Raw genomic sequence first — 24,611 nt, 5'->3', positions numbered from 1 at the left:
CAGGCTTAATCGTGCTTGCTAAGTTGCTATACAACCTTAACCAGATTTTGATTTTGAATGGACCCAAGTCTTAATTGTTGAACCCAGAACCAGAATATGAATGTTTTTCTTTTGTTTTTTGGTTTCATTTATTTGTTTTTTGGGATTGTTAATTCATTTGGTATCTGACATGGGCCTAGATTTGGGTGGTTAGGCCCACGAACACTGAAGTTTCTCCACGACGATTGACACACAAGAAAGTTTAGATCAAAGTTCATATCCAAGGATATTGCTCCCAATAAAAATCAAACTCATGATCTTTCGAATTCATGTGATTTTATCTCGGAGAGATTCAGCATTAGATTCTCATCCTAAGGTAGTTATAAGTATGAAACCTCGAAAAGAATTTGTGAATACACTTACAAAACATGTACTTTTGATTCTAAAACAAACGTAGAAAAACAACAAAATGATCCAAATAAACCTTCATCAAACCCCCCATAGATTTTTATATATTTCTTTGTTTTAAAATTATGATCATGATCATGATGATGATGATTATTATTATTATTATTTTTATAGGAATGATTGTTATTATGATGAAGTTGAACAGATCCTCATAAGTGCAGTGACCAAGATCAGGACAAATTTGATTTATTGGTGCCTAACTCTCTCTCAAGAAAGATTCTCAGAGGTATTTTTAAAAATAAAATAAAAAGAGAGAGAAAAAGATCAATCGTTGCAATTTCCATATTTATTTAGCACAAGACAAAATGCAATGATAACGTGTAATTGTGCAATTCATATTTCTATTCGCACTATGGGAATTGCTATGCGCACCCTAAAACGGTGTGCATTTCTTCCTTCATACGGGAAGAATACGGGAGTGCGAGAAGATAAATTTTGACTGTTGGTATCATTTCCTTCTCGTATAAGTTAGCACGATTTTCGTGCCATTGACACATCTGTGCTCACTCTCCATAAGCGATCGTCTGTGTCACTCACTGGCTGTTTGCTCTGAAACCTGAAAATCGAACTCAGAGAGATATATTGTTATCACAAGCGCCCGCTCCGAAATGGCGAATACCGGTTGGTTTATCTTTTTTTCCGAAATCTGCTAAATCCATTATGCGATGCTGCCTTTTATGGCGGTTATGTGTTGTTTCTATTGCTATTGTTCTTTCAATATATGCGCGGTTTTCTTCAATTTGCTATACGTTGTTTGGTTGATTTGAAAAACTAGATGCGGAGGAGAAACCTTGCAATCTTGTAACTGTTTGTATCTCTAGTGGTTTGCGAGAAATTTCGTTTATTTTTGCAGTGATTTCTTTGAATCAACTGTCCTTTAAATTTAGTTATAATATTCTGTTTGTTAACCTCAGTCTGGGTTTTTACAAAATTTGTTAGTCCCAGACTTTGGTTGACAAGACTGTAATTTAGTTTCCAGGGTTACCAATTGCCTTTGAGGCTTGGAGGGATGACAATGTCCATTTTTTGACGAAAACATTACTTGTTTTAGTTCTCCTTTGAAGTTAAAATCTGATTTCATATTTAGAGGTTATTTTTCTGTGGAAATAGACTTGATTGTGTTATCTTAATTGTGAGGGATACAGTAGAGGCCATTGAATTTATCAATATCTACTCTCATATGAACACGATCACCGTAGATTTTTCATTATAATTCTGTCAAACAGCTTCCCCGTCACCTCACTTCTGAATTCAGTTTTGGAGGAGAATTTAAATTTTGACATTATGTTGAAGTTTTTTGCTCATTGCTCTGCACGCATACTTGTAAGTTCCTATTTGTTTCTGAAAAAAAACAGGTTGGTGGGAATATGTTCAATTAGGAAAGGCAATTAGTTGCCTCAAGTGTTTCTGTTTTATTTTTTCCTATTATTTAGAGGGATCATATGAAATGATTGAATCTAGTCATTGTTTTAGTTGCCTCTATTTATCATTAGGATTTCGACATATGCATCACAGTTTCCAAGTGGCGGCTTCAGGCTAGTGCAGCACGTAACTCATACGTCTATGCTCAATTGAACATGCAGGAGAAAACCCTCAAGACGTTGTGCCACCTGTTGAAGGGGTTGCTGGAGGGGGAACAGCTTATGGATGGAATGACAGTAACCTACAAGGTTTAAGCAGGCTCCGGGGATCTACTGACCCTACAGAGATTCCAACTGTTGATCTAGTACATGTGTGGTGCATGCCAAGCACCGCCAATGTTGGACCACAAGAGATGCCTAGAAATTTGGGCACTGTAAGTATTTTACGCTATTATTTGATGTTGCTTTGTGCCTATTACTTTGTCCTGTTTTTATATTTTTTCGTTATCCTTTCAATTTACATGAATGTGTTATAGCAAATTCTTGTCAAAATCTGCTTAAGCATGCCTATACAATGAACTGTCACCCTGTGTAGGTGATTCTTATGCACGTGAAAAGAAGAAGAAAGGATAGTATCAATCCTCATCCCGGCATTGCAGGGGCCAGGGAGGCTATTTCTTTTTGATCTTATTACCTATGTTGCAATAAAGTTGAACGGTTTTTGTACTTTGCAGTTCTTACATCTAATGACGAGTTGTTTGTTTCATTTAATATGCTTATGCTTGCCTTGTAGCTGAAAACTTGTTAGTTTTCGTGGAAACTTTTCGATGTGAAAGATGGATATGGTACAATCATTTTGTGTATACCAGCTGCAGGCGGGAAAAAATGCATTTGTGCATTCATGATTATCCTTTTAGTGTATGTATGAAACCTCTCATACTTTGTATAGGTGCTTAGAGACTGATTGGTAAATTGGAAAATGTTGGATTTTGCTGTATGCTAAATGGCAGCAAGGGAAAGATTTTTGAAATGGTTTGGGCTTAGGGTGAAAAGACCTGGAAAGGATATGGATGTTAGTATAGATTGTAAGGGAGTAACAATGGAAGAATGTTCAAAGTGAAAGCAAAGTAGAAGAAGCAGAGAAGGGTGTTGTGAGCAGCAACAGAAGAATAATATAGCAATCTACAGAGGGAGGAGAACAGGGAAAAGAAAAAAAATATCACAGCTTTCAAAGCATAGCCTTATTCTCAACATTCCTTATCAATATGAAACATCTTGGGTTTGAAGTCTTTGGTGCCCTTAATGGGGCATCTTCTATCAGTGAAAGAAAAAAGTTAAGACCTAATAGACCCGCCTAAGACTCTTCATTACATTCCCGGGCCCCGGGGGGGGGGGGGATTCTCTGCGGTAATATGAAATTACATATTTGCCTTAGGTATGAGAAATGCAAAACAAACACCTAAATTGATTAAATTGAAAATATTAGAATTTCAGGCTGAGATTGCCAGGTGTTGGGAAATGTGTTCAATTGTTTTTTCCCTTCCATATTTATTGATAGCTCTGTATTGAAACTATGTATTCATAAAGGTTAGCATGTCGTACTACTGACTTGGTGTCTTAGAATATCATAATGATGTTCTTTGGTAGGCTGTGATGTTTCAATTATCAATGCATGTCATTGTTTTTGAGTATCCTTGATATTCTGTTATCTAATATTAGGCTTTGCCATGAAGGTAAATCTTCTGGCTGGTAGAAATGAAAGAGAAAGTGTGCAAATTGCTCTACGTCCAAAAATCTCTTGGGGTAGTTCTGGTGTTGCAGGGATTGTGCAGCTCCAATGTAGTGACTTGTGCTCCTCGACAGGGGATAGGCAAGCTTCTTTATGTTGTAGCCCTGTTTATGATGCTTCGTAATTTATCTCTTGTATCACAATTTTCCTGACATCGACTGTGTCCAGGTTGGCTGTTGGACAATCATTAACGTTGAGGCGTGTTGTGCCCATATTAGGTGTCCCAGATGCTCTTGTTCCCCTTGACCTTCCTGTTAGTCAGATAAGCCTACAACCAGGGTACTGAATACATGTGCAATGTCATCATTTTTATCTCCATATGGTTGATTTTTTATTGTCAAAACTTATATAGTTCTGTTGTCTTTCCTTCTCTCTACAGTGAAACAACTGCTGTTTGGGTTTCCATAGATGTTCCCAGTTCACAGCCCCCTGGTCTGTATGAAGGGGAGATCATTCTAACTGCAGCAAAAGCAGATGCAGAGTAAAATCATTTTTTTTTGTATTGCATGTTTAATTAATAATCGGTTGTTAAATCTATTGATTTCTTCTTCTTTACCGTGGGTGGTTGCATCTGCTCAGTTTTTCCAATATGTTTTTTTTAAATGCTTGGACATGGAATTCTTTTTCCTCATTTATTTCTACTCATTTCAGGTCATTGAAATGCTCAGGAAAAGCTGAGAAACATCAAGTATACAAAGAACTTGGGAACTGCCTTGACATTTTAGGGTTCATTGATGGAAAACCATTGGACAGAGTGGTAATATCTGAATCTAGTATTATTTTTGTGGGTTTAACTTTGGTGTTTTTGCAAGAGATTTCATACAGACGATTGTTTTTTAGGTAGAAAGAGTCACATCTGCAACTACATCGTTAAGAAGAGTTCTTCAATCTCCATTATTTGGTGAGTTCTTTTCAGATAATGGTCCAGTTGATATGATGGATGAAGACGCTATTTCAAACCTTTCTGTTCGTGTGAAGCTAAATATAACAGTTTGGGACTTCATTCTTCCCATAACGCCTTCACTTCCTGCTGTATTTGGTGTATCCTACCGCTTCTTTCAGTTAAATGTATACGAGGTTCAGATTTTGTGATATTTTTTGAGTGACTTATTTTTGTTTGCTCTTTTTTTGAGGATGTGGAAGCCATCTAAGATAGGAGCTCATTTGACCCAACATGTGGAATTAACCATGAAAAGTTTATGCTCGTAATGTAAGTCTTGTGAAATTGGTTCTGTCGAGAATGGGATGTCTAATCCAACATAAAGGCTTTCTTTTCTCCACTTGAAATTATCAGACAATAGTTTTAAGTAGCAGCAAGTTTGCAATACTGTGGCTGCAATTTTAAAATTTTGCCAGACGTACTATATTAGAAACAGACATAGTTGTCATCATTTCCTAAATCCATTGATGAATTGATAGTGTTGTAGGATATAGTAGATTCGGTAGAATGTATGTCTTCTATTTTTCTTTTTATTCTTTCTTTCTTCTTGGTTTCATGTTTGTGTGTGCTGGGTGGCTGGGGGGACGGGAATGGCACTATGTTACACCATAGAGACAGGCTGACTACCTCTGTTTTCTTTTTGACAGATTGAAATGAAGACATTTTCCAATAGAAGAGAATTAAGCTACCCATCCAATGTACCTGGTCTTTTATTTTAGATTTGATTTAACTCACTTGCATCATAGTATTGGCCAAATGCCCACCTCAAAATTCTTGGATACTCCTATGCCTTCGTCTTGAGTTCATCTAGCCATGGATGGAGTGATTACAACGTATATGTTGAAACAATTTGTGGAGTCCAGTCTTGGATTGAGTAGAGAAAATGAATATATGTGGTGGGCTCCAATTTTTTTTTTTGATAAAGATTCATGTGATCGACCCCAAATTAATTTTCGGGTCAAGACTTGTTTGTTGTGCCAGTGTCTCCGTAGTCTGAATATTTCAGTGTCAGCTTCTTCAACTTCATTCAGATATCTGATACTGTAATTGAGGATCGTTTTGGCGTTGAACATGGAAGTGAGGCATGGTATGAGGCATTGGATCACCATTTCAAGTGGTTACTTCAATATAGAATCAGCCCATACTTTTGTAGATGGGGTGACAGCATGCGCGTTTTGACATACACGTCCCCATGGCCAGGTAAAGCAAGCCAAAGATTATTCTACCATTTAGAGAGACACTCATTGATTGTGTTTCCTCTTATTAGCAATTTTAATTTGTGGTTTTCCAGTGCAACAAGATACCCACTTGATTTTGTTGCTGGATTTTGTGAATATTTCTCTTTTCCTATTGCAGCCAATCATCCAAAATCAGACGAATATTTTTCAGACCCACGTCTAGCAGCATATGCTGTACCATATAACCAAGCAGTCTTCGGGTATAAACTCAACTATCATGTGCTCGCTTCTGTCAGTATCCTTAAATTTTAAACTGATAAGCTTTGACTGGCTTCATGTGCACAGTAATGATGCGGCGAAGGATTACTTGCAGAAGGAAGTTGAGATCCTGAGGATGAAAGATCATTGGAAGAAAGCTTATTTTTACTTGTGGGATGAGGTATGACTTATGCGTAGTTTCCAAGTTATTGGGAGAAGTTTATTTGCTATATGTAATATTACTAAGACTAATGAGTCGGCGACACTGTGTATCTCAGTGATACGTTCTTTTAATGTATAGAATGAACCATCAAGCTTCCCTCACCACACCCAAAATAATGGAAACTCATGAATGTGCGTTGCAGCTGGTTGTATATATATCTTCATGAAATGAATTATACTATGATTTTCTTGATGGCTGATGTTTGTGCAATACTCCATTGCAGCCATTGAATTTGGAGCATTATGATTCTGTTCGCAACATGGCTAGTGAGATTCATGCTTATGCTCCTGATGCCCGTGTTTTAACTAGCTATTATTGTGGTATGGATCTGCTAACTTATCTAAGACATTTAGACATTTAGTTTCTATTATCATGTGTTTTAGGATTTGTTTGTTTCGTAGAAAGTCCCTCAATGATAGGCATTTTTTTTCTTCCTTTTCTTCTTCTTTTTCTGAATGAAGACGACTTTTTTTTTTTAAATAAGTCAAGTGGTTTTTTTTAATAATTATTGTTAGTGTGAGGGGACTCGAACCTTGCCCTGGTCAACCTCTATACCTTGTTAGGAGCAACTATAAAAAGGTGATGTTCTGTGCATGTCAATCTTTTACATAAGCATCATGTATTATTTGGTCCTTAAGGCGGCTTTGTCATGTGTAGAAACTTGCGTTAATAAGTGTTAGGGATTAAATGTGCCAAGGACATTAGAGGTTGGAATGTAGAAGTTGTACTGAAAAGGGCCAAGTAAGTAGAAAAGGGAGTTTTTTTTTTTTTAGATTTTAGTCAGTGCAAATCACTGGCCCAGTAGTGATCGTTTTCTGATAGGTCAGTATTTCTATTGATCCTTAACATTGAAAATGATGGGAGGCTTTCTGCAATTTTAAGTGCTTAGCTTATTGTTATGGTCCCACACATCTATAGTTCTGAGTTATTTAGCTTCTGAATCCAACAATAGATATTATTAGGACTTTTTTCTTGACATTGTAAACCTAACAAAGTTTACTTATTTCATCGATAATTATAATGTCCTTCTGAGTTCTCCTTGATGTCCTTCTGTTACTAATGGTAGTGTTTCTTGCTCATTGAGCTAAATTATGGTTTAGAAGCCAAGATGCTCAACGGTTAATTTATATACCTGTAGGATTGATTTCATCCCTTATCTGCTTATGGAGATCGGTTGACTTGGTTTCTTATTCCATGCAGGACCTAGTGATGCACCTCTTGGACCCACGCCTTTTGAGGCTTTCGTAAAAGTTCCAAACTTCCTGCGCCCTCACACTCAAATTTATTGTACTAGGTACCTAGTTTATCAAACTTCAATGCCATTGAAGATTATGATTTTAAGTGATTTGCCGCTTTTTTTTTAATCTGAACAAGAGAGGACTGCTAAATGGAATTTTTTATTGTTTTACCGGGGTGGGGATTCAAACCCTTACCATTAGGACAGGACAGAGAGGAGCATGACCACTCAAACTGGTGGTGCTCCTAAATGCTAAATGGATACGTCCAAAATGACATTCTTCTGTTCTCTCTTTGTAATTCTCAGATACCTAAGAAACTTTTTTTTTTTGTTTATTTTAGTCTTGTGGGCATGTTCATAGGTAGCTGAGTTACTTAAAGTTAAGGTGTCAAGTTGTCATCAATGTGGCAATTATGCCTACTCATTATTCCTAATGGAGCTGGGAGGTTAGATTCCTCATGAGTCATGACACCTTACAAATTTAGTAAAGTGCTGCAAACTGTGTATTTGTTTTGCTAAGCAGTTACTCTTACCTATATATGTTATATTGTCATGTTAAGAGGATATTAACTTGCAATGGCTAGTTTAAGGTGAGCCTAAGCCTGCATTAGTTTCCAGGTAAAGGCGAAAGGGTAAACAACTCCCTTGCGTAAGGCTCCTCCAGTGTATGCCATCTTGGGGTAGGGCTGTATGCCCCTTACTCCTGCAATCCGAAGAGGTTCTTTCTTGGATTTGAACTTATGACCTGCTCATTATCCAAGGGTGGTTTGCTACTTTGCTCTTGCTTTTAGTACTTTCCATATATAACCAAATGTGTTCAACAGAATATAACCTTGACCTGGCTATCCTAATCTTGAAATAATTGACTCATTGTTCTGGTGGGAGATGTCGTTAACGATATAATAATTTATCTTTGTTTGTAATGAAAAGGGCTCCAACACTACCACTTTTGGCTCTTGAACTGAATTCAGAGATATCTGGTTCCTGTATAATTGTTGCCCATTAATCCTCAAATCTCGCTGATGTGATTTATGTCATATAGTTGGCACTTGGCATATATATATGAGAAGATGAATTTGTCTTTCTTTGGTTTTATCTTTCTGGACTCTTTTTATGAGAAGACTGCAATATCAACATCCTTATGATTAATTATTCCATGTTTTCATCAATTACTATTTGATATAGCTTATATATTTGTGCATCTGCTATTGGCCTTGTGGGGGAAAAACGAAATCATTTGATGAAGTCGAGACTTATTCCAGAACCCCATAACTGAAAAGGATTCGTTTTATTTTTATATTGCAGTGAGTGGGTGCTCGGTAATCGAGAGGATTTGGTCAAGGATATTCTTGTTGAATTGCAACCGGAGAATGGTGAGGTAATATTTGCCCGGGGATTCTGCTGCGACAATTGCTGATGATAGTTTATTGGAATTCAGTCTGTGCTCGTGGGGATTCACTCTCATTCTTAAAATGGTTAATTATGTCCTTGGTGTGTGTGTGTGTGTGTGTGTGCGCACGCATGTTAGATTATCTGATATAATGCTATGGTACAAATACAATCCTTTTGCTGCACTAGATTCCTCTATCTCTATCCATTCTCTCATCTCCTAAGCATCCATAGGGATAGGTTGAATGTTATTCAACACTTTACATATCCTTTACAACCCACAAATCGATTTCATTATGGTATCGTAGCAGGAGGTCTTGAGTTCAAACCGTAACTTACCCAATTTAAACACTCATTTGTTGTTGTACCAAGTGTGGGTCTTCGTGTGTTCATCGTTGCCCAAGTGTGGTTTTCGTAATTTAAACTCCCATTTGTTGTTGTCCAAGTGTGAGCCTTTGTGTGTGTTGTTGCCCCAAGTGTGGGCCTGTAAGATTTCATATTGGTCTCTCTTGGGAAAATAGTGTGGCATTTGATAATGATTAAACATTTTAATTACTCACTGTGATGGGATTATGACATCTAAAGATTTGTCTGTAGGTATCATAGGGAAAGGAGTTTCTGAGTCAAAAAGTTTCCATTTAATTCTTATTTGCAGTTGCTATATTCTTTAATGCATCCTGAAGCTCTCTCCGAGGAATACATTTGGACGGATATACATATATATATATATATATACACACACACACGGATAAGTAGATAGAAGTATGCATAGGCTGTTGTGTAGCTTAAGGTAATGAGATTTTTTCCCACAGGAATGGTGGACATATGTATGCATGGGGCCATCTGATCCACATCCCAATTGGCACCTTGGGATGCGAGGTACACAGCATCGTGCTGTGATGTGGCGTGTATGGAAAGAAGGCGGAACTGGATTTTTATATTGGGGTGCCAACTGCTATGAGAAGGCAACTGTTCCCAGTGCTGAGGTATTTACCTGGGTACCTGGTGTTTGATTTCGAAGCCAAAGTCATTGCTGAGCTAAAAGCCACATGCATCCAGACCTCTAAAATTGATGAATTTTTTGAACACATGCTTTAAGCAACAGAATGAAAATAAAACTTCACTTTTTTAACAGATACGATTTAGGCGTGGACTGCCTCCAGGTGATGGAGTTTTGTTCTATCCTGGAGAGGTGTTTTCATCTTCACATCAACCAGTTGCTTCACTAAGACTAGAGCGCATTCTGAGTGGACTGCAGGTGAGGCAAAATTTAAAGTTCAACCCCTGTTTCTATAGTACTCTTGCTTCAGCATCACCCATGTGATGCTGCTGTTCTCGCAAGTTGTTCTATGATTTCTAGTTTGTTGGTTTCACTGTTTTTCTCTGTGTCTTTCCAATTGGTCAGATGTTCTCGAAGGGTCACTTATTTTTATATAATTAATAAATATTGTTGCTTTTTATCATTAGTTGTTTATGGCGTGTGGGTGAATTTAAATCTTCAAGCTATTTGAAATACTAAGGAATGACTACCACTAGGCCAAGATCGGACTCATTGTTTTGTGTATGGCTTATGAGTATAACTTAGAGAGTTCAATATTCCACATATTTCATGGGGAATTTTTCTTTTCATGCATATTCTTCTGGGTTCCGTGTTGCATTTAAAATTTCCACTGGAAAATTATTGTGGGAATTTCATAATTCCACATATTTTTATGACTGGGGAAATTGGAATTTATTTTTTAAATTAAAACGTCACATTACTGGGGATGATGTTATGCTAGTCCGTTAGATCCGTATTTCATGTTCTGATATTTATTTTCACCGTATTGGTCTTCTATTAGGACTTTGAGTATCTGAAGCTGTATGCCACGAAATATGGTAGAGATGAAGGGATTGCCTTGTTAGAAAGGACGGGTATGTATCTAGGTCCTGAACGATACACGCATGAGCACACTCCAATTGATATGATGCGAGGTGAAGTCTTCAATAATTGCAGAGCTTGAATGGTTCTTAGCCTACCAGGCATTTCCTTAAAAAAGATTTTGCATCCTCTGGATCAAAATCAAATGGTTAGATGAGATCATGGTCCAAGTGCAAATGTGTACCAACACGTACTTAAGCTTATGCGAAGATGGTGGTTTTGATGGTGCCAATGTCAAAGTGATTCTGAGAATCATTGCGTCCACGTCTCAACCAGACAAGGATCTATCCTGGTATGATGTGTTCTCTCATCAGCCCCTGGAATTGTGCTTTCTTAGATATCCAGAGTCGGATACCTGTGAATTTTGCTGTGTATATATATTTCTGGAAGTCAGCTGTTATATGTTGGTCCAAATGCATTAGTTGTTTTATGCACAAATTATTTAGAGATGCACAATTGTGCAAGATATTCGTTTTACTTGTATTGTGTTATGTCGTTTCCTGAGAAACGAGAGGAATATCTGAATGTCTAGAAACCGTTTCTTGTTCCTTGCTGTGAAAAGTTTTTCTGTACTACCCAATCTGTCGAAGAGGCCGTGGAGCATAGTTCTGGCCATTGACTACCGCCTTTATACTTTCAGATAAAAAATCGTTGGTTTAGATGATTAACTTAACTGCTTGAAACTCTTAGGTGCATGTGCGTAGTAGGTCTTTGGTTCTGATAACACCAACTCTGGCGCGATTTGGTGTTATTTTCGTACAGGGCTGAAGTTCAGGATTTAATCGGTTCGTGTAGTTTGTGGATATGGTATGTGAGTTGACTATTGCAAAGACTTATTTTTAAACCGGATATGTTCGTGCAGAAAGGAGAAGTTGCTGGGAAAACTGGTGTCAAACTTAACTACAAAGACTTATTTTTAAACGATTCCTCTTTATTATTGTTAAAAATAACAAGCAATTAGATTAGATGCTGGTTTTTGTCTATATTGACCAACTGTTCCCATGAACGACAAAATGACAATTTGATTGAAGCCAGTGATGTTATAGATTACGTTGTCCCTTTCCTTCACTTTCGTTTTCTTGTGTTAGATAACGAGTCATTTTCTGATGAAATTTATCTCATTATATGCCCTTTCTTCAATATTCTCAGCAACAATATAAACAAAACATTTTGAGATCAATGGACCACCATAAATCACATTCATTAGTACTAGCTAGGAAAAACAATCAAATGGTCCATCCATGGACAATGACCTGCCATTAAATGTCACCTTCTTTTTGTACATTTAATATTGAACAGAATCAATCAATTATTGAGATTTTCTAAATTTTATAATTAATTATTGTGTGCTATCAGCTATGTGTGTAAACAATAATGCTAGGTAGTCCATATAGTGATAGCTCATGGAAGCTCAAATCTCTTAAGCAAAATTTTAAAATGTTAGAAAATACATGTTAGATTTTTAAAAAATTGCATATCGAGAATTTGTGCATAAAGCTCTTTCAAACAGGATCCATTGTCGATGAGTTTTATTTGGTGAATCTTAATTCCATTGGTTTTTTCAATGAAATTTCAAAAACAATGGATTCATAACTAAAACAATAAATTCTAGACTATACTTTACAAAATAATTGAATCTATATTAAAATAATAAATTTTGGACGATAAATTATGGGATAAAAGAGCGGAATAAAGATATTTCATCCATTAAATTAATTGAATAAACCTGTTGGATTTCCATAGGCTACAAAACTGATGGGTTACATGTCATTTTTTGTTTGTAAATTGATTAGCACTCATTGGGCATATAAATCTTGATACAAGCTTTTCTTTCTTCTTGAGTTTGATCACCAAAACCTTCCTTGAATTTGTGTCACCATGAATTTCATTCTAGTTTTCATCTTCATTCTCCTTATATTTCTCTTGAAACTTCTACACACTATCTTATGGATACCATTTAAAGTTCAAAACCACTTCCTTAAGCAAGGAATAGGAGGCCCCGGCTACCGTCCGATCTTCGGGAACACAAGGGAAGCCAGTCGTCTGTTCGAGGAAGCTTTGTCAAAGCCAATTCCTTTGGACCGCCACGATATTGTCCCGCGTGCGTGTCCAAATTATCAAAGGTGGTCAGGCATGTATGGGAAAACTTTCCTGTATTGGCAGGGACTTGTTCCTATGTTGACCATCGCTGACCCGGTCCTAGTGAAGGAGGTGTTTATGAATACGGGCGGGTCATTCGAGAAGCGGAAATCGGATCCTCTGGCTAAGCAGCTTATGGGAGATGGACTTACGGAGCTCCAGGGAGAGAAATGGGCCATCCATAGGAGAATTACTAGCCTGGCTTTGAACATGGAGCAAGTTAAGGTGAATTTTTTGATTTTGATGATTTCACCAACAAGGGTTTATCTATGCCGTGATGGACAATAATATGGGACCACTATGCAACTAATGCAAGTTCAACATGGGACCCAACCCATGTGGGAATTGTATTTATAATGGTATACATCGGTCTAAGTCCCGGGTTATCAATCCGGGTTTAGTTTGGTCAGATAATTTTAAGAAGATTAATAGTCCAACCGGTAACTCTGTTAAGATATTTTGGATTATCGAATTTCAGACTATTGGTGGGCCGATTAAAATATCTTATTGGGTCGGGTCTGACCCGACCGGACCGGTAAGAAAGATTTTGAACCTGCCTGATAAACTCCAGATCGGACCAAGTTTGGAAGCCCGGTATGCACCCGTAGATTGCACAGGACTGTTAGTTTTTACCGCATCATAATACTGAACCCACTTCATAATACTGAACCCACTTTAATAAGGTGGGCCGTACCGCCCATTGTAACTAAGTTTTTCATGTTTTCATCTTTTGAAGGGTTGGGTGCCAACTATGGTGGCAAGTACCATGAACATGCTTGATAGTTGGGACGCAAGAAGAGGAGAAAGAATAAAATTCGAGCTGGAAGTGCACAAAGAGCTTCATAATCTCTCTGCAGATATTATTTCAAGAACAATCTTTGGGAGTAGCATGGAAGAAGGAAAGAATATTTTTATGTTACAAGAACGACAAATGCACCTCACTCTATTAGCTTTACAGGGTTTCTATGTTCCAGGGTTTAGGTGAGCATATTTGAAAAATAAAAAATATTGATATTGAATATTGAAATTTTCAATCCAAACAAATTGAAGATATTGTAACGGATTTGTTCTTCGTGGGCCGTCGCCGTTGGTTTTTAGACCCATGAAAACGCATCTTCAATGTGAAAGGATTTGAATTTTGTTTTAAATCACTCAGTTGGACTATATCAAATTGATATAAGAGATTTTTGGTCTTAACAGTGGACCCCTCCTAAAATAATGTACATCTATTGCAGGTTTTTACCTACCAAGAATAACAGAGAGAGATGGAGGTTAGAGAAAGAAGTGCGTGAGTCGATACGAGAGTTGATTGAGAAGAACAAAAAGGAAGGAGACAAATCTAGAAATTTACTTGATTTGTTGACATCTTCTTATAAGAACCAGGGTGGCATGGAAGAGAAGTTAGAGATGGATGAAATAATAGATGAATGTAAGACATTTTACTTTGCAGGAAAGGAAACAAGTGCAAATACAATGACTTGGGCACTCATACTCCTTGCAATGCATCAAGAATGGCAAACGAAGGCTCGCGAAGAAGTGATTCGTGTATGTGGGGATAAACTGCCCCCTTCTGCAATGAATCTCAATGAACTTAATCTTGTAAGTTTAATTTCTCAACTTAATTGTCAAGTTATATATAAACTCATAAAGTCGTTGCTCTCATGCCTTGCTTGGATTGAAAAATGAAGAGTTAAGGAAGGGAGAGTTACAGGGAAGAGGGACTATATTTACTTCAAGAGATGCCCATCTCTTACTTCTATAACCTCAAATTATGCTTAATCATGCAGGCTTCACGTTGCTTTGTGCGTGCAGATAAGCATGGTTATAAGCGAGACGCTTCGACTTTACACTCCAACGACAATGATAGGAAGGAAAACAAACAAGAATCTAAAACTCGGGGACATTGACGTTCCCGTTGGGATGACAATAGTTCTGACAATCATTGCATCTCATCTCGACAAAGAGATTTGGGGAGAAGACGCTGAACAGTTTAATCCGATGAGATTCAGCGAACCTCGGAAGCATTTATCTTCATTGTTTCCATGGGGTCTAGGCCCGAGAATCTGCGCTGGACAAAATCTAGCTCTCGTCGAAATGAAAATCGTTCTAGCGATAATTCTTCGACGATATTGTTTCGTGTTATCACCCACATATGTTCATGCCCCACTTCAGTCATTAACCTTGCAGCCTCAACATGGGGCACAGCTTGTCTTTACCAAGGTTTGAATTTGGATACAAGTGGAGTACTTTATTTAGTAGGGTTTCTTTTTAAAATGTAAATGCTTGTCTGTTCTTATTTTGTAATAGTTAGTATTAATTTGTATAATAACATTGCTATTTTGTATGGAATTCATGCAAATATTTCAATTCATAAGTATAGGAATTGTTAAAATAATGGCCCGGCCCGGCCCGGCCCGAAGCCCAACCAATAACTTGATACTTTGAATTACATATTTACATCACATTAATCTACTATATAAACTAAATATTTACATGAATCTAATTAGAACATTTACATGTTGGACGTGGTTCAGGCCAAACTCGAGTCATTATGGGCCTTTTGGCCTAAACTACTGTACTGTATTCTTGAAAAGCCTTCGAATTCAGTGATGCAGTAGAATCCAAATTTGGCCCATAACAACTTCAATTGACATTTGAAGAAGCCCGGCAAGAAGGTCAGTAGCTCAGCCTAAGGCCCACAACTCATCTAGGCCTAGGCCGAGTCTGAGCTGTTATTTTTTTTAAGCCCAGCCCGAAGCCCAAATGATCAATCCGGGCTTGGACCAAGGCCGGACTAAGAATAATCTACCACAAATGAGGTATGTCAGACAAAACCAATAAAAAATTTGTTACGAGCTTATCGAAAACAGATGCACCCACAAGGAATCCAGTGATTAAGTGGGCAGTTAATACTTAAAATCCAATTATGACAATTTAGTTAGTTACAGTGTTACACATCGATAATTAATACTTACGCTTATTACCAAACAACAATAAATATATATAGCGTAAGGTCGCTTTAAATAAGGGTTCCAATACTCCTGGGATGACTCTGAACTTTCTGGATTCCGCCTTTTTGTTAGCGCTCAGGCGATCGGATCGCTCGCAATCGCTACAACCGAGTTGAAGGAAAAGAAGTGGCTAACCTTGTGCCTCATACCTGATATACCTAACTTCGCGGTATTTATCGTCAATCGAACTTATGTTTTTCAAGGAGTGAAAGACAGGTGGGGATTTGGTTCCAGGATTCTAGGTTTGGGTTTCAACTCAGTTTCTTGCCCGTTTTCCTGCAAAAGGTGCGTTTTCCAATTTATTATGACTTTGATTTTTACGGTGTTTGGTTTCGATTGGTGTGTATGTATGGATTGTCACACCTATGGATTTCTCTTGTGCGGGTTTCTGAGGAACGTATATGTAGGAGATAATCGTGCAGTTATGGTTTATTATGATGAATTGAAGCTGCGGCAATTTGAAATGATGAGTACTCCGAAATAATTAATATACTTAAATTCCTGTTTTCTTCTTGTGTATCAGGTCTCTGCGGACTTTTCCTCTGATAAAATTGCTTGCTTATATAAAAAATTAACGATTTTTCCACCCTTTTTAATGGAATTAATTGCATAATTGCTCATGGTTACTTTTGTTGATAAGAAATGGTTGAAGGTTATGTGATGATAAGAAATGGTTAGTGATGTCATTTTTGGTTTTCTCCCAGTTTTTTCGCATGTTCAACTTTCTCTTTGGCAGTTATGGCCTGTAGTTGTTTTTATTTTGGTGCAATGCATAGACATGTGAAATCACATAGCTTGAAGGAGCAAGGATTGTGCATAAAGGTGACTATCATAGTCCTTTCCATACATATTGTCAAGTGCCATAGCTGTGCTTACCATCTCCGCTGGGCAACCTTCCATTTTCGGTAAAATAGATTTGTTTACCTATCATCTGATCAGTCATTACATTGTTCTTTCAGGATTTTTCAAGTTCCTGTGACATCTGGAGGGAAAGAAGGAACTACATTTTGAGGGGACCATATGTATTAAGATTTAAGAGTGATGAGATTATTTTTAATATATAGGAGTAGATATCAAGGCCTTAACAAAAAATTCGTTCATGCAATTCTGTTTTGCATAAGAGAGTAAGATGCCGTTTAATTATTTTACGACCAGACTGAGAAGTACAGTTCAGAATGGAATACAGAGGCTGGTTTTGCAGCAAGAAGTTGGACACCAGGTCTTGGCTGAAGTTCTTATTGGCCAAGGAAAATATTGGTTTTTCAATCACAGGTCATTTCATTCTGCATGCTTCTCAAAGCTTAAAGACCTACATGTACTTTTACAACCTGGAGCTGGTTTTCCTGCAAGACCAGATTCCTTGATAGTTAATCGAAGAAGAAACATTTCCGTTGTTGGAGCAGTTTCTCGCCCATTTTCTGTCCCATCTGTGTCAGGTACTACATTTCAGGTTTGTGGGTATCACATTGATTGTGCTCTATGTGAACTCAGTGAATTATCTGGCAGCGACAAAATTCAAAATAAACCTATGTCTGCTTGCGGTACCAGATCTGTCCTTGTTCAATGCTATTTAGATGCTTCAAATTTAAGGCATGGGGATCTTCCATGGTATGCAAACAATGGTAGTTTATCGTATAACAATAGAACTTTCAGTACATGCAGAAAAGCTAGCATGTGTTTGAAAAACCATGATCAACCCGGAAATACTCCGATTTTTAGATACATGATGTATAATATTGCAAACAGATGGTGCAACTTCTCACCTTACGCAGAGTCGGGATTAAGGTTTCTTCATAGCTCTTCACGTTCGTGCTTTTCTGCTGGGAATGCACCCAATGTATCCTTTGACAATTGTGCCCATGAGGAACAGCTTGCAAGTTCAACAATTTCCTCTGATCAGTATGTTTTCTTTTCAGTTGTACTTTTTTTTATTGGAAGACATTGATAATGTGTTCCCTTACTTGATTTATATGATACTGTTGATTTAGGGCTCTCAAGTTGTTGTGTACAAAAATTTATATGTACGCCAGGCGGCAATGCTTATATCCTTTCTTATCCATTCTTTCTTTATAAAAACATTGATAATGCTTTGCCTTAAATTTTGAAAATTGTTATCACTTTGGCATTAAGGTTTCCATGTTTCTGAACTTGATCACAGGAAAATTTATTCTGGCAAATCCTTGAAGCTCCTTTCAGGATCGTGCTACCTACCCCATCCTGATAAAGAAGAAACTGGAGGTGAGGATGCTCACTTTATATGTGACAATAAACAAGCAATAGGTGTGGCAGATGGTGTAGGTGGCTGGGCCGATCTCGGTGTTGATGCGGGACTCTATTCACGGGAACTAATGTCTAATTCAGTCTATGCAATTCAAGAGGAGGTCAAGGGTTCCATTGACCCGGCTAGGGTTTTGGAGAAAGCTCACTCTAGCACAAAAGCCAAAGGTTCTTCGACAGCTTGTATAGTGGCACTCTCAGACCAGGTACACTTTCTACTCTTGGCATGTTTTTTAGCCTTCATTCACCGAGTTTGGTGCGACAGTTAGCTCTTGGCCCCGTTCATGGCTTCTTAATGGATGTGGCAGAGAAATGTGTCAGTATGCTACTATTTAATTTAGTTAATTATATAATTACAGCCTGATTTGCTGAAGTTTGTGGGGTAGTTTTTTCAAGTTTCTATTAGCGGGGGCATTTAATATATCATTTCAAAATAATTTTTTGCCGAAAAGGGGGATCTAAGCCTTTATCATATCTTTAGGGAAGGAAAACCGAAAATGTTCCTCAATGCTCTTTTTTTTTTCTCCCCGTAAGGTTTCCTCAATGTTTGTTATACTAGATCCATGATCCTTTAGAAGTTATATCTGCCACAATGACAACTGACTGGCTTTTGTCGTCCAGTACATTAACACCTGTCACTGGTTCACACACACTACTAAAATGTGAATATTTTGACATTTCCTTTCTGAACACCATGAAGAGCTTTGATTCACTATTGTTAATAGAATATTTTGTTCTTTTGGCTTTTCACAGCAGGGTCTCCAGGCAATTAACTTAGGAGACAGTGGGTTTATGGTTGTCCGAGATGGATGCACAATCTTCCGATCTCCTGTACAGCAGCATGATTTTAATTACACCTATCAACTTGAGAGTGGAGATAAGGGTGATCTTCCTAGCTCTGGACAGGTTATTATGCATACCTTTAGCTTTCAAATATGGAATCATAAATTAATGGTGAAATTGATTGATTGAGAAGGGTGTAGAAGTGCCCAGCAGATATGAATCATTCCCAGCCTAACTGGTTAGGAGGGAGCCTTCCCTCTTTGGAGGTTGTGGGTTCGATTCCTACCAAGCTCATACATGAAATTACCATGTGCTTGCCTGACATGAGTGATTTGCGGGTTATTGTGCATGCCCATAGGTTTATTCAGTTCAAACCCGAAGGGTAGCGGCTGCTGGTTCCCATGTCATTAAAAAAAGCACCCACATCAATATGTCCCATTAGAGAATAAAACTTGTTTTGCCACTGAATTTCTAAAACGGTGATGCATAATGGTTTAATGAGATCATTTCCTCGTAGAGATGACTGAAATTTTGTAAGGATATCTTAGCAAACCATAAATTATCTTCTAGGGATTAATTTCTTCCATTCATGTGGTATCCAAGTCAACCATTCACAGTTTCTTGAATATGTTGAGTACCCCAAATGGCCAAATGTGTTTATTACTCGTCACTTCCTAATCATTAACTTCTAGCATAATGTGTTTTTGGGATTAGCTTACTAATTTCAAACTTTAGTTGTGCTTAATAGGTTTTAGATGATTTTTTTATCCGATTGTCAAGTCAGGGCTGACTTACACATAGCAGCAGTGTCTCTTAAGGGTAGAAGTGCTTAAATGTGCCTTTCTAAGCAGAGAATTGGTTGTTTGCCCGGTTGTTAAATGGTTTAAGGGAGCTAAGTGGCTTTTTATGTCTATTCAGGTTTTTACAGTTGCTGTTGCTCCAGGAGATGTTCTTGTTGCCGGCACAGATGGGCTTTTTGACAACCTGTACAATAATGAGATTACTGCAGTGGTAGTTCTTGCCATTAGAGCTGGATTGGGGCCTCAGGTGACAGCTCAGAAGATAGCAGCATTGGCGCGCCAACGAGCACAGGATAAAGACAGGCAGACACCTTTCTCTACTGCTGCCCAAAATGCTGGGTTCCGATACTATGGTGGCAAGCTTGATGATATCACCGTTGTCGTTTCATATGTCACTAGCTCACACGAGGTACACTTTCTTCTCTCATTTTTTATTTACACTACTTAGTACACACAAAATGTCTGGAACAATGCAAACGACTTCGAGCCAACATACAGTTTCTGCCACCGGGAGCATCTTATGTAGTGGTCGTGGAATTGCGGAGCATTGTTTTGAAAGATAGTTGGTAATTGATATGAAATCAAAACACCACAATTGAAACAAATATGATGATTTCCAGACTCCAGTACCATATCTCATTTCTTCTGTCAATTAATCTGAAAAATATTCCTGTCCTTGGAACTTTTGTCATACCTCTCTCCTTTATATTTCCTAGTTTCCTTGAAGTTTAGAGTGGAGAAGTCAATAGAGTCAAATGTGTTTAGTTTGTTGACGGATCACCCTCAAGTCTCAAACATAAATTCCGAGGAAAATTATGCTGAAGCAAATCTTTGTTGGTTTCAAAGCCAAGAGACTGAGGCTCTCCCTGTCAGCTTTTTTTTTTTTTTCTTTCTTTTAACAGACAACGACATGCATACAGGATTTTACTTTTAGGTAGAACAAAGCCTTACTGCCCATATTAGATATGGTATTTGACTTTAAATGCACAAGCAATGCTATTTGAGTTTTCTGATAGAAGTTCATGACATGTAAGACAATGTGCTGTTTTGGTTGACAAGAACTGGATCATTATGCGGGGGTTGTCGGTCAATCAGTTCTCATTTTTCCACAATGCTCAAAGTCACGTAGTACTAGAATAAGTTATTACACCAACTAGAGCGTTGGACTGCATCCAAAAGTCTGAATGTTTAAGTTACCATCTTCCATGTATGGTACCTTTTTCGACCCACCTTTTTTTTTGTTATGGTAAGTTTACATGCTACTTTGTTGGCGTGATTGAATGATTTATAGTTCTCCATATCAAACCACTGGTGAGTAACTTCTGCGCTCAATTGTGTCAATAATTATTTTATTTATGTGATGCAGGAAAACAAGTCTTGCTCATAACACGAGGCCCTGACTGAGGACCAGAGTTTTAAGGGAGCATGTGGTACTGTCTATCTGTGGTTTCGCAGAGCAACATTGCAATTTTGTTTTAAGAGCGAATTCTTCAGTTGAATTATTAGCTCTCTGAGGATATTTTTATACCCCTTTGAAGACTTTGAGCTGATTACGCGTTTGAACGGTGTCTGTGTGAATATTTTTGTAATACAATCATCATCTTGTGATAGCCTAGATTAGGAAAAAAAAGTAGTTTTCCTTTCGTCGTCAACGAGGGGTCTTTGCTTTTATTGTGTATTTCTTTGACCTTGGAAGTTTGGTTGGATAAATAAACAAGGTCGTATGCTGCGGCTGCTTTTGTATAGATTAAGGTGAAACCCGAAATTTGGAAATGGCCGTTTTGATGATTTCTTACAGTTTAACCCCCAGTACTTGCAACAAGAAGCTCCAACGTTGTAGTTTTGGACACTATTTTTCCAGTACATTTTCATGCTTTTGCTAATCAAATTGGTCTTTCGGTATTAGGTTGCAAAAGGGTCCAACTGGGTGTGTTAGTGGGCCTAAACCGGCTCGAGTTTGGGCCTGTCCAAATGGCACACCCGAACTCTTCTCGGTTAAAAAAAATGATGCGTGTTGGGTTGGTCACTAGGTCTGACTTGGAGCACGTTTATTCACGTTGCCAATCGACCCCTTCGGTCAAAGGCCTTATTATTCAATTCTCCTCGAAAGTAAACTAATTTACTACCCGGACCGGGTGTTGTGTTCGGCGAACTACTGGATCCAGCCACATATTCTTCTCCCTGCGGAAAGAGGCATCCTCTCTGCAACGACCAAGACTTTCACTGTTCAGAGATAGTGATTTTGGTTCCTACCCAGTCCAGTCGTAGAAGATATTTTCTGGATACACTTCCGTTCTGAATGTTTCTCTAGTTTTTTCTTAGTTTCTCTGCGATTCTGTTCGTTGACGACAAACGAAGGGAGGAACGTAATGGCGGGTCGCAGAGACGGGTCATTGATGAGAGATAAAGGGCAATCACTCCGCGGATCTCGAATTGCCGTCGCGATTGCCATCGGAGTCCTTCTCGGTTGTGCCTTCGCTATTTTATATCCTCATGGAGTCTTCAGTACCGATCCAGTCGCACAGAGTCGTCGAATTTCCAAATCCAATTTCCAGGTTCATTTTGTTCCGTAACTATTTCGAATTGGCGTGTTTCGGTTTACGGCTTTGATAATTGTGTACGAGTGCTAAGTGGCTAGTGGCTAGTGGCTACTATGGGATTAGACTTCTTATTGTGTTCTCTATAATCTGATACATCTTAGCTAGATTTATGTTTTCTTTGTCATTCGTTTTGAATTTGAGAGTTGTCTTTTATAGTTTCTTGTGATCAGTTCTAAACCTGATCGTATCCAATGATATCAGGTTCAGAACTGAGTTCCTTTCGTGCTGGAAAATGGAATTGCAGATTGATTGATCTTGATTTCAATAGCAGTTGTAAGGAGTCCAATTTAGCCTTGTATGCGAACACTTAGCCTTCATTTCTTGTTGGATAAAAAGTTTATGACGCAATGCATTTTGACATTTTATTTTCATTTTTCTCATTCTCCATATGAAGTGAATGAGAGCTTCCTAAATGTTTTTTGGCAATTCATGAAAATTATAGTTGTTACATTTCTTTTGTGCATGCTGTGTTTATGTCAACAATAAGTACATGAGTTAGATATGATAACGTGAAAGTAATGTAGTGGCATTTCTACTGCATCCCTTTGTTCTTATATTTGTTTGCTCAGGTCCATGCTTGGAAAGTGATGTGGGTTTGGCATGAACAATTGAACATGCAACACTGTTGTATGAGTATCTATTTGCACACCATTGCCGGGACAGGAAACTTGGGATTTCCTGGACTATGGTCTTACTGGTTTAAACTTGAGATTTTACTGACGTAAAAAAAAAGGGTTTAATCTACCTTGGATTTCTGATATGCATTCAGATGTTGACATATCAATTTAAGGGATTTTGTTGTTTTGAAGTTAATAATTTTAGCTTATAACATGATCTTCACTTACGATTTCATACATGGTACTTATTTGTGTCAGTCTTCCTATTGCTTATCTTTCAGGCTGCTTCATCTTCGTGTGAATCCCCTGAAAGGATCAAAATGCTGAAGTCAGAGATTGCATCGGTGTTGGAGAAGAATGCTGAGTTGAAGAAGCAGGTCAGGGAGTTAACTGAAAAACTACGGCTGTCTGAACAAGGGAAAGATCATGCACAGAAGCAGGTGCTGGTGTTGGGAGAACAGCACAAAGCGGGGCCCTTTGGTACTGTCAAGGGTTTGAGAACTAACCCAACTGTTGTTCCGGATGAATCTGTGAACCCAAGATTAGCAAAACTCTTGGAGGAAGTTGCTGTTCAGCAAGAGCTTATAGTTGCACTTGCAAATTCAAATGTGAAAAGCATGTTAGAGGTTTGGTTTACTAGCATCAAGAAGGTGGGTATACCTAATTACCTGGTCGTGGCATTAGATGACCAGATTGAAGAATTCTGCAAATCAAATGATGTTCCTGTTTACAAGAGAGATCCAGATGATGGAATTGATTCTGTTGCAAAGACAGGAGGTAACCATGCCGTCTCTGGGTTGAAGTTCCGTATTCTAAGGGAGTTTTTGCAGCTAGGTTATAGTGTTCTTCTATCAGATGTAGATATCGTGTACCTGCAGAACCCTTTCGATCATCTTTATCGGGATTCAGATATGGAGTCTATGACTGATGGTCACGATAATATGACAGCATATGGATACAATGATGTGTTTGACGAACCAGGAATGGGGTGGGCTCGTTATGCTCATACAATGAGGATTTGGGTGTACAACTCTGGATTCTTTTATATAAGACCTACAATTCCTGCAATTGAGCTTTTGGATCGAGTGGCCGATCGTCTGTCTAAGCCGCCAAGTGCATGGGACCAAGCAGTTTTTAATGAGCAGCTCTTTTTCCCTTCACATCCTGGTTATGATGGGCTCCATGCTGCCAAAAGAACTATGGATTACTACAAGTTTATCAACAGTAAGGTCCTGTTCAAGACGGTAAGGAAAGATGCTAACCTAAAAAAGTTGAAGCCAGTAATTGTTCATGTAAATTACCACCCAGATAAACTTCCGAGAATGAAGGCAGTTGTAGAATTTTTTGTCAACGGCAAGCAAGATGCATTAGAACCTTTCCCGGACGGTTCTGATTGGTAGGAATAAACTACAGGATTGATCCATGGATGGGTGAATGAGTTTCATCTGTTAACTTCTCTTATTTCACACAGTCAAATGTAGAATAGCTTTCTTTTAACACCACCTTGTTTTTTCTTTGCAATTCTGTTTTGTATCGATTCGAAACTTGAGGCTTAAGTTTCCCTTTTTTACCACATTTTGATGTACCTTTTTTGAGTGAACTATGCATTTGATAGTTCTAGGGCACTGTCTACCGTGGAGG

General features: G+C 38.1%; 4 protein-coding genes across 6 annotated transcripts; all 4 read left to right on the top strand.

Moving 5' to 3' along the window:
* The first annotated feature begins 851 nt into the window (after positions 1 to 851).
* LOC120000258 lies at positions 852 to 11,304 on the top strand. 2 transcript variants are annotated; one of them, XM_038848232.1, is made up of 16 exons: positions 852 to 1,068; positions 2,031 to 2,242; positions 3,542 to 3,678; positions 3,766 to 3,876; positions 3,977 to 4,078; positions 4,249 to 4,354; positions 4,438 to 4,638; positions 5,569 to 5,737; positions 5,894 to 5,975; positions 6,061 to 6,154; positions 6,420 to 6,516; positions 7,397 to 7,490; positions 8,739 to 8,811; positions 9,635 to 9,808; positions 9,958 to 10,080; positions 10,664 to 11,304. In XM_038848232.1, exons 1-16 carry the CDS (start codon positions 1,056 to 1,058, stop codon positions 10,823 to 10,825), a joined length of 1,950 nt encoding a protein of 649 aa, XP_038704160.1. In that variant the 5' UTR covers positions 852 to 1,055; the 3' UTR covers positions 10,826 to 11,304. The 2 variants fall into 2 exon arrangements, with proteins under 2 accessions (XP_038704160.1, XP_038704161.1); XM_038848233.1 differs by lacking the exon at positions 852 to 1,068 and adding an exon at positions 2,404 to 2,726 and having other exon boundaries at positions 2,101 to 2,242.
* Positions 11,305 to 12,599: 1,295 nt separating this feature from the next.
* LOC119999808 (cytochrome P450 734A1-like) lies at positions 12,600 to 15,161 on the top strand. The gene is made up of 4 exons (XM_038847567.1): positions 12,600 to 13,107; positions 13,619 to 13,863; positions 14,118 to 14,481; positions 14,695 to 15,161. The coding sequence occupies exons 1-4, from the start codon at positions 12,622 to 12,624 to the stop codon at positions 15,106 to 15,108; spliced, it is 1,509 nt and encodes a 502-aa protein (XP_038703495.1). The 5' UTR covers positions 12,600 to 12,621; the 3' UTR covers positions 15,109 to 15,161.
* A 731-nt stretch (positions 15,162 to 15,892) lies between these two features.
* Positions 15,893 to 21,556, top strand: LOC119999806 (probable protein phosphatase 2C 55). 2 transcript variants are annotated; one of them, XM_038847565.1, is made up of 6 exons: positions 15,893 to 16,178; positions 16,853 to 17,792; positions 18,052 to 18,376; positions 18,927 to 19,076; positions 19,872 to 20,162; positions 21,120 to 21,556. In XM_038847565.1, the coding sequence occupies exons 2-6, from the start codon at positions 17,023 to 17,025 to the stop codon at positions 21,138 to 21,140; spliced, it is 1,557 nt and encodes a 518-aa protein (XP_038703493.1). In that variant the 5' UTR covers positions 15,893 to 16,178; positions 16,853 to 17,022; the 3' UTR covers positions 21,141 to 21,556. The 2 variants fall into 2 exon arrangements, with proteins under 2 accessions (XP_038703493.1, XP_038703492.1); XM_038847564.1 differs by having other exon boundaries at positions 15,894 to 16,178; positions 18,924 to 19,076.
* A 301-nt stretch (positions 21,557 to 21,857) lies between these two features.
* On the top strand, positions 21,858 to 24,543 carry LOC119999807 (arabinosyltransferase RRA3-like). The gene is made up of 2 exons (XM_038847566.1): positions 21,858 to 22,308; positions 23,252 to 24,543. Exons 1-2 carry the CDS (start codon positions 22,123 to 22,125, stop codon positions 24,368 to 24,370), a joined length of 1,305 nt encoding a protein of 434 aa, XP_038703494.1. The 5' UTR covers positions 21,858 to 22,122; the 3' UTR covers positions 24,371 to 24,543.
* The last annotated feature ends 68 nt before the right edge of the window (positions 24,544 to 24,611 follow it).

This window comes from Tripterygium wilfordii, chromosome 6 (assembly GCF_013401445.1).
Source record: "Tripterygium wilfordii isolate XIE 37 chromosome 6, ASM1340144v1, whole genome shotgun sequence".
NCBI lineage: Eukaryota > Viridiplantae > Streptophyta > Magnoliopsida > Celastrales > Celastraceae > Tripterygium > Tripterygium wilfordii.
Note: the sequence above shows the minus strand (reverse complement) of the source record. Positions and strands in the feature narration are given on the sequence as shown.